This window comes from Mustela nigripes, chromosome 7, assembly GCF_022355385.1.
Source record: "Mustela nigripes isolate SB6536 chromosome 7, MUSNIG.SB6536, whole genome shotgun sequence".
Taxonomy (NCBI): Eukaryota; Metazoa; Chordata; class Mammalia; order Carnivora; family Mustelidae; genus Mustela; species Mustela nigripes.
The window spans coordinates 38,251,895-38,263,147 of NC_081563.1; the positions used below are offsets into that span (position 1 = coordinate 38,251,895).

General features: G+C 42.3%; 1 pseudogene and 1 gene segment (V, D, J or C); both read left to right on the forward strand.

The window, feature by feature from the left end:
* Positions 1-381: 381 nt before the first annotated feature.
* Positions 382-1,909, forward strand: LOC132021371 (immunoglobulin kappa variable 1-9-like). The segment is given in 2 exon segments: positions 382-725; positions 953-1,909. Coding segments are annotated over 2 exon segments (495 nt in total).
* Positions 1,910-8,017: 6,108 nt separating this feature from the next.
* LOC132021372 (immunoglobulin kappa variable 2D-29-like) lies at positions 8,018-11,046 on the forward strand (annotated as a pseudogene).
* The last annotated feature ends 207 nt before the right edge of the window (positions 11,047-11,253 follow it).

The following is an 11,253-nucleotide window of genomic DNA, read 5'->3' on the forward strand; positions in this document are numbered from 1 at the left end:
TAAAGGTATGTAATACACTTTTACACACATTTCTAATTTTTAAGTAAGAACAGTTAATAGACTAAGAATGGAGTCAGAATCTAGGTTTCACCAAATCCATTTCACCCAAACATAAGATCATTTATGAGAATACAAAATGAATTGTATTAAGGATAACACTGGATCTGTATGGGGGTGGGGGGCTTGCTTCCCAGGCATCAGCTCCTTCCCTCTTCTCCCCTGGGGCTCACGGCATCTATCCATGGTAATATATGAAGATGGAGCCTTCCAGGCCTTTCTAGAGCATGATGTCCTGAGTATCTCACACTCAAAAGTGTGTACTCATAGGAAAGGTTAGGTTGTAGAGAGTCATCTTCTTTTCTTTCTTCATTCTTAGGAGGAAGACCCCCTGTTCTAATCACAAACTCTTGGACTCTAAGGACAGACAAGGACCACAAAATACAAAGACTTTTTTTTCTGACAAACAGAGGGGTGAAGCTCCCCTGGGATGCTATCCGAACCTGTGTTGGTTTGATCCCCCAAGAGGCACTGGTTCTGCACCTGCCGCCGACATGCTCAACCCCTCAGTGATTTGCATGTTTCCCCCAGAGCCCATTTCTGCTCTTCAGCATCTTCATTAGAGGCTGCTCAGACACTTGGGGCAAAAAAGAGCCTCAAGCTAGGCCTCGGATTGAACATGGGAGTCCTGACCCAACTCCTCTGCCTTCTGCTGGCCTGCCTCCCAGGTGAGGAGGGGAGTGCAGCAGACATCCCCGAGGTGGTGGAGTCCTCTCCTCCCGACTGTGGGATCTCCCCAAGGATCCTCCCTGTGGATACCTGACCCGGGGTCTCCCCTCCCATCGGAATCCCAGGTGCTCTCAGATTAGGGACCAGGGATGCCAGAATCTTCTGGGAGGAACATGGGGTGGGACCTGGTAAACAATGGTGGCTTTGTGATTTCCTTCCAATCCAGCTGTCTGTGCGCACACGGAGCTGACCCAGTCTCCAGCCTTCCTCTCCGTGTCCCTGGGAGACAGCGTGTCCATCACCTGCAGGGTCAACGAGAGCGTCAGCGATTACTTGAGCTGGTATCAGCAGAAACCAGGCCAGGCTCCTAAGCATCTCATCTATGATGCTGATAACCTCAAGTCTGGTGTCCCAGCCCGGTTCTCTGCGATTCAGTCGGACAAAGAATTCACCCTCAAAATCAGCGCAGTAGAGGCTGAGGATGCTGCCAGTCATTACTGCCAGCAGGATTATATACTTCCTCCCACGGTGCTACAGCCCCGAGCAATAACCTTCCCAGGGCTAGGTGGGGAGGGCAGGAGAAGCAGTGGGCTGTGCTCGAGGTGGTTACAGCAGCTGCATTCTGCTCTGTGGCTATTCATTCTGGCAGGAGCTGCTTTGGGGAAGAGCTAGCAGGGCTCAAATATCAAGAGATTTTGTCCTTTGAAAGCTTCTTTTCTTGATAACACAAATCCCAAACCTCAGGAATTCTTTTTTTTTTTTTTAAAGATTTTATTTATTTATTTGACAGAGATCACAAGTAAGCAGAGAGGCAGGCAGAGAGAGACAGAGAAGCAGGCTCCCTGTTGAACAGAAAGCCTGATGCAGGGCTGGATCCCAGGACTCTGGGATCATGACCTGAGCTGAAAGCAGAGGCTTTAACCCACTGAGCCACCCAGGCACCCCCAAACCTCAGGAATTCTTAAATGAAATTTCTCTTGCAGGCCTGCAATGGAATTCACCCATCGGATGGACCTTGAATCCTATCTCTGATAAACACTCTGAAGTAGGCAAAAAAAAGGGAACCCGCATCCAAACAAACACTACCAATACTATTAAGACTGCTATGACTAATACTATTTTGCAAATACTAGTACTACTAATGTTAGTACTAAAACTTCAGGCACTACTATTGTAATGCTACTACTACTAATGAAACTAATAAACATCAACAACTACTCTGTCAACTGCTATCGAGTGAAATCTTGAGGACTTACTGTGTATCGAATACTGTACGAAGGACCCATTCATCTACCGCAATGCATCTCACAATAATCCTCTAGAGTTGAGAGATCAGATGTTCTCAGAGGTCACATTACTCAACATGCTTGTTAGTGGTTGTAAAGGAAGAAGACAGAAAAAGAATCTGTTATTTTGACTCCATAATTTCTACTCATTATTTAACTACATTCATTAAAAAAAATTAGTACTGTTAGGTCTGTTATTAAATGCAATGAGACTGAGACAAAGTGAAAGTTATGCAAAGCTCTATTCTATGCTAAGCATTAGAAGTCAGACTGACCGGCCAGGGCTGTGTCTGAGGAGAGTGACCACCCCCAGTTTACAGGCTCAAGAATTGACTGACTGACCGGTCAGGGCCACCTCCAAAGAGAGCGACCTCTCCCCATCTTACAAACTACCTTTTATAGAGCAAAAGTCTGGCCACACATAGGTGGCCAATAAGATTGTAATCCTGTTAGGTCACACGCAGGTGGCCATTTGAATCACAATTTACCCTATAGATTGCAATTTACCCTAACCTATTACTCTGGTCAGAATTGGTGCTCAAGTTTGGTGCCCAAACAGCGGGGTTTACATTCTTTGGTGGTTAGGGAAAAAGTATGTGTGTTTCTTACTGATTGGATGTCTCCACCTGGCCCAACTCGTCCTTGTATTCTGGGCTCTGTTATCAAGAACTGGCTGACCTGGCCTTGTATTCTGGGCTCTGTTATTAGGAACTAGCTGACCATATTTTACTGGTTTCCCAGACTTGCTTCTAAGTAAGTTTCTCTGGGGTGGGGGGGCAGGGTCAGTTTAAGTTTTACTGCACAAACAACAAAAAGTCTTTTAACCAAGATGGAGTCGCTCTGGCTAAATAGGTCCCTACAAGTACAACTAAAAACAGATCAAGACAGACTGTCTCTAGCAGCCCAAAAGCTCCCTCAGTCTACTTGCCTGTCAATTCCATGCCCAGCCCATACACACATACCACGAGAGGCCACCCCTCTTCTGTTTTCTATCCACATTGAGCCGATATTCTCTGTTTCTGAACTTCATATAAATGGAATTATACAGTACATACTTTTTTGATGTCTTGCTTCTTTAGATCAACGTGTTCTTTGAATTTCATCTCCATTGTTGGTGTGGCCATAATTTGTTCTTTTCCTACTGAATAGTTCTATTATATAAATACATTATTATATTATATAAATACATCACAATTAATTTTTTCATTTGAAGGAATAGTACAGAAGTCTTGTGACATAATAGGAAAAGTGCACAAGCCTCGGTGTATTGAAGGCATTTCTTAAGACAGTGTCCCTTTTATATTTGGATCATCTTTGCACACATTACACAGCATGTGTCTAATAGAGAAAATATCCATGAAGCTATTCTTACCATTCAACCATACAACATACTTTTTTTCTATTTTATTATATTATACTCTGTTTTAATCCATTAGTCTAGCTTTTATTATTAAAACATACAATCATGACACTAATTCCTTAGCCCCAAAACAGATAAAATCCTTCATTTTATAAAACACTGCCCTGAGAGATATTTCCAATCTGACATTTTATAGAGGCCCAAGGCCCAGAAATCTGAAAGTATGCGACAGCAGGTCCCCCAACATGACGGGGGTAATTTTTCCTTTCTGTGAGTCAGGGGTCAAGTATTAAAGAACTACAGAAAAGAAGAAAAAGACAATATAAGGATTATGTAAGAAAGAAGAACAACCCATGATGTTTTAACATTTTTTAGGTGAGATTTTGGTACTGGGTAATAAAAAGAAATACAATGAACAGGTCTGGCAGGCTTGATGGAACCCCTGAGCAATTAGTATAGATCAAGGCAAAATAATTATATGTTTAGGAGTTGTAAGTTGGTTGCTGAAAAACAGTCCCAGATCATAATGTGGCTGTGGATGAGACATACTTGAATTAGTTCTAAGTTTCTCTTCCACGTGTCTCTCTATGAGGTTCCTCAGTATATCTATGATAACCATGTTTATGGGAACACTGAACACAGGAATGATAGTAATAAAATAAAAAAATAATATATGCTATGTGTTTGATACAGTGCTCAATACCTTACTTTTGTTTAAACTGCAAAAAGAACCATTGTTGTCACAGTTGCAAAGACTCAGAAACTGAGACAAAGGGAAGTTAACTGAAAGGGATCAATATCACTCTTCCATAAGAAATGGAGCTTTGTCCCCAGACCAAATGGGGGTGATTTCAGGGACTTCTCTGATAATATCAGGACCTTTGGATGGATAGTGTCTGACTGTCAGTAAGCTCTAACTCCTGATGTGATGACCATTTATGTGGAAGTTGGAGTAGCAGTGATAAAACTGCTTCTTTGAAATGTACAAAAAAGTTGGGAAAGTGAGAGTTGAATGGCTTCTGTTTTCTTCTCAATGGGCTTGTGACAAAGGCCACCTGGAGGAATTTAAGCAATAGGTAAGGCAGGAGGACACAGGAGAGAAATCCTTCCCTCAGGCTGAGCCCTCGGAATCCTCTGGCATCACCACCTGGGGATGGATTGCTCAAGGGCAGAGAAGAGGAAGGGAATGATCTTGGGAGCTGGAAGCCCAGATGGCCCTTTGCAGCCCACCCTGCTGTCCAGAGCCCATGTCAGTGCCTGGGTCAGTGCTCTGGGGGGAGATCTGCCTCAGTTAGGACACAGATCAAACCAGGGAAGCCCCAGATATTTGCAACACATATAATCAAATAGCTTCTAATAAGCCTAGAGAAAAAAGTAGTACAATTAAGGGGGGAAAAAGAGCCACAATAAGCAATTCTTTGTGCAAAGATGGTAAGTAATTACATACAAAGGGGGTGAATTTGATCAGTAATGCAGGAACTGCCCATGAAAATCTCACTGTCTTGTTGCTATGGCACAACCAGATGGGCTAATGTTGAGCAAACTGCCAAGATTAAGTTGTGCTGAGGCTAAAGAGCTAGAGGACATTTCACGTGCTGCTGCTAGTATGTGTATTGACACATTCATGTCCAAAAGTTGTTTCTGATTATCTATAAATGAATATATGCCACCCCGGGACTCAGTACTTTTTTACTCTGATATACCCAACAGAATTGAGAGTGTACGTGCTCAAGGTATGTCATGATAGTGTTGCTTATGACAACCCCAAACTGGAAACAACCAGTTACTGATCTAGAATGGAATGGATGGAATGGATGCTTCAATTATGGTATTTTCAAACATCTTTATCCTTCTGTGCTTTATATCTTTTAACTAACAACTAAGAGGTAGGAATTCAGGAGAACTCTTCAGGACAGAAAGAAGTTCCATCCCTCACAGGAAACACTGGGGCTGGGGATGAAAATTGCTACATAGAGTGAAATATTTATCAAATAGAGGGATTATGAGGTGGCCTGTGGTCAAAGGGAACTTCTGTGTCACTTTCCCAATTAGACTGGGGTTCCTGGGGGCCATGCTGAAGGATTAGCATTAATATAGGAATAACCTACCTACCCAACATAAGACACTGCTTCCATTTCTTCAAGGACTCACATGAATCTCAGCTCTAGAAAATTTATTTACTTATTTACTTATTCCAAAAAGTGCAAAGAAAAGAAATGACAATTTGGGGAAGGAATTCAGATTATGAATATGGAGATCAGGGCTTTGAAATATTTAGATCTTTGAATCTTATAAATGACCTTCTCACATGGCCTTCTGAGGAATTAGGAACAGTCTTTCTTCAGTTTACAGGTAGCAGAGGAAAATATCAAAGCCTCCTCTGTCAAAAAAGAACTTTCAGAAGCTTTTGCATTTTTTGGGTATTTCAAGGCAAGAAATTATGAGATAAACAACCAAACACAAAAGGAGAATTTTAATGTTTTCATGTTAAGCTTTGTAGGAAATAGTAATATTTTTGAAGTCAAAGGTTCTTAGGAAACAAAACATAGTTTCAAAATTGATACACAGTAAATAAACATGATGGATGAATAATTTTCAGCCAAATTTGAACATATTGAGGATTCACATATGATAATGGATAATGTGATTCTTATTTTTTTACTGTATTTGTCACACAGTGTTAGATATTGTGATTCTAATTTAACATGTGTAATGAATAGTTTCCAAACTCATCATAAGATTTATAATATTATCTTATATTTTCCTTTTTGTTTTTTTTTTCCTGTTTTCTTTCATTTCCAGTGGTTTAACTTTCTGAATCATTCACCAGCAGGATTCATTAGGAGGGAAGACATCTTCAAAATAAGAGTCAGGATTTCATTGGCTAGCACGCTAAGAAAAGATCAAGGGAGAAAACACATGAAAGAGTAAATAAAATGACAACTAGTAACATACAGGACATGGGTTATCAATCCTAGTTCTATCACAACTTGTTATCAGTACCCAAGTCACTCCATAGAGTTCAGGGTTTACTTTCAGTACCACTGTTACATAATAGTTCTTCCAACTATGGTACAAAATCACACTCTAAGAGGAGTTCCTAGAAGATATTCAGACCAAGATTTGTTGTGTAATCATGCCTGGACTTGCATGTATTCAATAACTGTTCAATTCAGTATGACCTTGGATTTGAATTGCCTGAGATCTAATAGAAGTACAAATTCTATTCCTTCAGTTTCTCCAGGATTTTGTTTGCCCAACAGTTACTTGAGTTGTGAAGTAATTTGAGGCTGACACAAATTGCACCAACAACTAACACCTACCTCAAGCTGACACACGCAAAATCATCAGGTTATATCCCAACTTCAATGAAGGATGGTGGGTAAACTGATGCCCCAAGCAGCTCTGACCCTGCACCCTGTTCCACAATGACTGTGGTTCACCCAAGACCCCAGAAAATGTCAGTCATGGGTATAGGTGACCTCAAATTATTAGAAGTTTTATCTCAGACCTTGCTATTCTTACCTACAGAATCTCTGAAGTACAGACTCAGAGCTGCAGATGCTGAACAGAAAAGCCAAGTAAGAGACAACATCTTCTCACATAGAACTAACAAGGAACCAGACCTCCTGACAGAACCTGCTTACACGTGATGAGGAAACCTCTGTATGGGAAGGGAAACATTGTTTCCTGGGAAATGGGAAACATTATTCATTCTGTCCACTTTCTTAGAACATGTTGACTTAAGAAATCTTTGTTTGATATGGGGTGTGTGTGTGCATTTACCTTATCAAATATGCACTATATGGTGTGTATTTGTCTATCATCTATCTGTCTTGCCTGTCTATCTATCCATCTGTCTGTCGCTCTTGGAAGAGAGGGAGAAGTATGGCAGGATACACACCAGGTTGTAACAAATGGTTACCACAAACTTCATTCTCACTGCCTGAAGCATAAAACTGTCTTCTCTCCTTATCTCTTCTGCAGGACTATGAGTTCTCATCCTGTAAGCTTGAGATTCTTATCTATCTGTCTCATTCTTCTCACATTCATCTTCTCAAAGAGTAGATAATTCATAAGGTCTCAGGATGAGTTTAATTCATTAATAAATCACTAATAAATTGTCTAAAACCATTAACCTGGAAACAGCAGATCCCAGAGAACCATCTCCAGTTCATCCTGGGATCTGGAGATCACCGGCCAATCAGCTGGAGTGGGAGTGGGACCGGTTGTCTCCCGGTCATTAGCTGACAGGAATCCAGGCAGGATGGCCATTCACATGCCAGAAATGGACTCTGGACACTCATGTGTGTATCATCACAGTCTCTGGAGCTTTCTCAGAAGGCAGGACTAAGAGCACTGTGTCCTGCCACAGATCCTGATTATCACAAGGAGATCCTGCATCCCACCCAGGCAGTAAGGAATTTGTCTCTGTTAGGTTCCCTGCAAACACAGAAAACATTTTAAATTACTGCACTCCCAGGAGAGGGACCTGCACCCTGCCTTTGGCTCTTTCCACCCTGCCACACCCACCACAGAATTTGCATATTGTCCCCTGGGGAGGACCTTGTTTTGAAAGTCTCAGATAAAGGTCAGCTCTGAGCTTGTGTTTACTTACTAGGACTCATCAGTTCAGCTTCTCAAAATGAGGTTCCCTTCTCAGCTCCTGGGCTGCTGATGCTCAGGGTCCCAGGTAAGAGCAGAAGGAGGATGAGGAAGGAGATGGGGTGGGGAGGGTGAGCTGTCTGGGTGATGGTAGTCCCTATGGGTGCTCTGTCCAGGGGTGAGATTGTCCTCCAATAGGGGAATTTAGTTTTGAGACAGTGAAAGCTAGGAGGAAACTAAAGGGAATGAAGAACAGTGCTTTAGTGAGATGCTGAAAGAGAAAAATGTGGCCACTCTATGCAATTTTGGGGTTATCCATGGAGATTGGATATTTTTAGAGCAAGAATCAAATCACGAAATACGATTTAGCCTAACATAAATGAAATTTAAAATCATAAAAATGGCTTATAATGTGTCAAATTAACCTGTACTTACCTCTCATTATTATAGGATCCAGCGGGGATATAGTGCTGACACAGACCCCACTGTCTCTGTCCATCACCCCCGGAGAGTCAGCCTCCATCTCCTGCAGGGCCAGTCAGAGCCTTGTACACAGTAATGGAAACACCCATTTGAGTTGGTACCTGCAGAAACCAGGCCAGTCCCCACAGCTCCTGATCTACAAGATTTCCAACCATTTCACTGGGGTCCCAGACAGGTTCAGTGGCAGCGGGTCAGGGACAGATTTCACCCTGACAGTCAGCAGGGTGGAGGCTGATGATGTGGGAGTTTATTACTGCGGGCAAGATACACAGTATCCTCCCACAGTGGTTCAGGCCCGAACACAAACCTCTCTGTCTGGCGGTCCCCACTGGGCACATGTGCTGCCTGAGAGGGGAGTTGGGACAACAGAGGCTCTTAGCTGGTGTCAGAGGCTGGTGTTGGGGAACTCAGGGCAGTAACATGCAGCTGAGTACTCTGGACCGAGTCCTGGGACCTAGGATGCTACATGCTCAGTGGGGTATAACCAGCTCTGGAGCGGATGTGATCAGCCTGTGGGCTTTGCGGTGAGCTCCCAGGGAGTGCTGCCCTGAACCTCACCCTGACCCTCCCGGCCTGTGTGCATGTGTCAGGAACTATTACTCAGGCTGAGTGTCAGAAACCTGAGCGATTTATGTGAAAGCACAACTACATACATTTGGAGCTAAACACGTCTGCCATATTGTCAGTAAGAGAGTATTCAGTGTTGTTCAGAATTTATTATTTTTTATTTTCCCACTTTATGAACCTCCACTTTCCCAGTTAGACTAATGGCTCTGTTACAATGTTCTCTAGATAGTATTCTATACACCCTATCCCCATAGGAAATATACATGAGAAAAATTTGTAAAATTGTTTGATGGTCAAGCACCCAAATAGACTCTTGTCGTAAATTCATAGCAAATATAAGCTCCTCCTTCTGATGAGAAGTAGGTGGCATATGCATACATATATTGAAATACTACTCAGTCCAGGAAATGGTATCTTGTTATTTGTAACAACATGGCTGGACCTAGAAAGTATAATGCTAAGCAAAACAAGTCAGACAGAGTAAGACAAATACCATATGTCTTCATTTATATGTAGAATCTACAAACAAAACAAATAAAAAACTCACAAACACAAACTGACCCATGAATAAAGAGAGCATTGACATGATACATTAACATTGTTCAAATGTGCACTCAATTGTTATCTCTCTTCTGTACAGAACAGACAATTTCAATAAGGATCAAAGATATTAGTGTCTCCTTTAGTTTTCTTTCTGCTCCATTTGTCATGTGCATCAAACTTTCCACAGAGAAAAAGCAAACACATAAATAAATAAACAATCAAGCTATCTCACATTCAAACAGTGGAAGGAAAGCTGTAGGATTTCAGGAGAACTACTCATGAGAGAAGTTCCATCCCTCACAGGAGACACATTGGGGTTGGGGATGCAAATTTCTATACAAAGGAAAGAGTTCATTACAATGGAGGCATTATGAAGTGGCCTGTGGTTAGAGGGAATTCTGCTTTTCCCAATCAGACTGGGATGACTGGGGACCCAGCCCAAGGATTACAAGTGATACAAGAAAAACCTTCACAGTCGACATAAGACATTGCTCCCATTTCTCCACAGAACTCAGCTGAATCTCAGACAGCTCTACAAAATGTATTTACATGTATATTTATTGCAAGGAAAAACAAAGAAAAGAAATGATGATGTTGGGAAGGAATTCAGATTACGCATATGGAGATCAGGGCTTTGAAGGATCTAGATCACTGAAGTTCAGAAAAGACCCACTTCACATGGTTGAGAAGTAACTTATAAAGTCAGAAGATCAACACATTCATATGAATTTGTGAGCCGCCTGGTGCTGAAATTATTCTCTGTGAGTTCATCCTCTAGAGGGTGATAGTTTGCAGTTCTTTAGAAAAGGTGACCCACTGGGGCTCCTGGTGGCTCAGTGGGTTAATCCTCTGCCTTTGGCTCAGGTCATGATCTCAGGGTCCTGGGATTGAGCCCCACATTGGGCTCTCTGTTCAACAGGGAGCCTGCTTCACCTTTCTCTCTGTCTGTCTCTTTGCCTACATGTGATCTCTGTTTGTCAAATAAATAAAATAAAAATTAAAAAGAAAGAAAGAAAGAAAGAAAGACAGAAAAGGTGACCCATTTCAGTCACAGGTCCCAAGAAGCTACTAAACATACAGCCCATAGGGGAAGCTCCCTCTGCTGGATGGCTTCATCTCAGTTCTCAGCAAAGGATAAGCTCATCTTTTTTTTCAGAAAGAACTTCCATTTGGGTTCAGTCAGGATACAGGTCTGTTGTCCATCAACGTGGCCAAGGCACTATGAGTTCCAGCTGTTTGCCTTGAGAAAATTTATAGATTAAGTCCCACAGAATATATAACAGGATCACACTCCCCAACCACACACTGTAACCCCAGAATAATGGACTCACACAACAGAAGCATCAAGAGAACCGCCCCAAGGGACACAACTCACACCCTGGCTTCCAGTTTGACGGATTCCAAATGGAAGACCCCTGGCAAAGGGACAAAAGTGCAATCAAACCCACCGGTCTGAGTCCTTCTTCATTCAGGTGATGGTGGTCAAGATTAGAGACTTCAGAGTCCTTTTCCCCACCTTGACCTCATGGATATTCTTCTTACACCCCTTACAGATGCCGGTGATTTCTGTGTGGTGTACCCCGACCTGCTCGATGGGGTCCATTTCACTGTCCAGGATACAACCTAGTTTGTAAACATGAAGGACACAAACACTCCTGGTCAGAATTAGGAATGCTCTTCCTT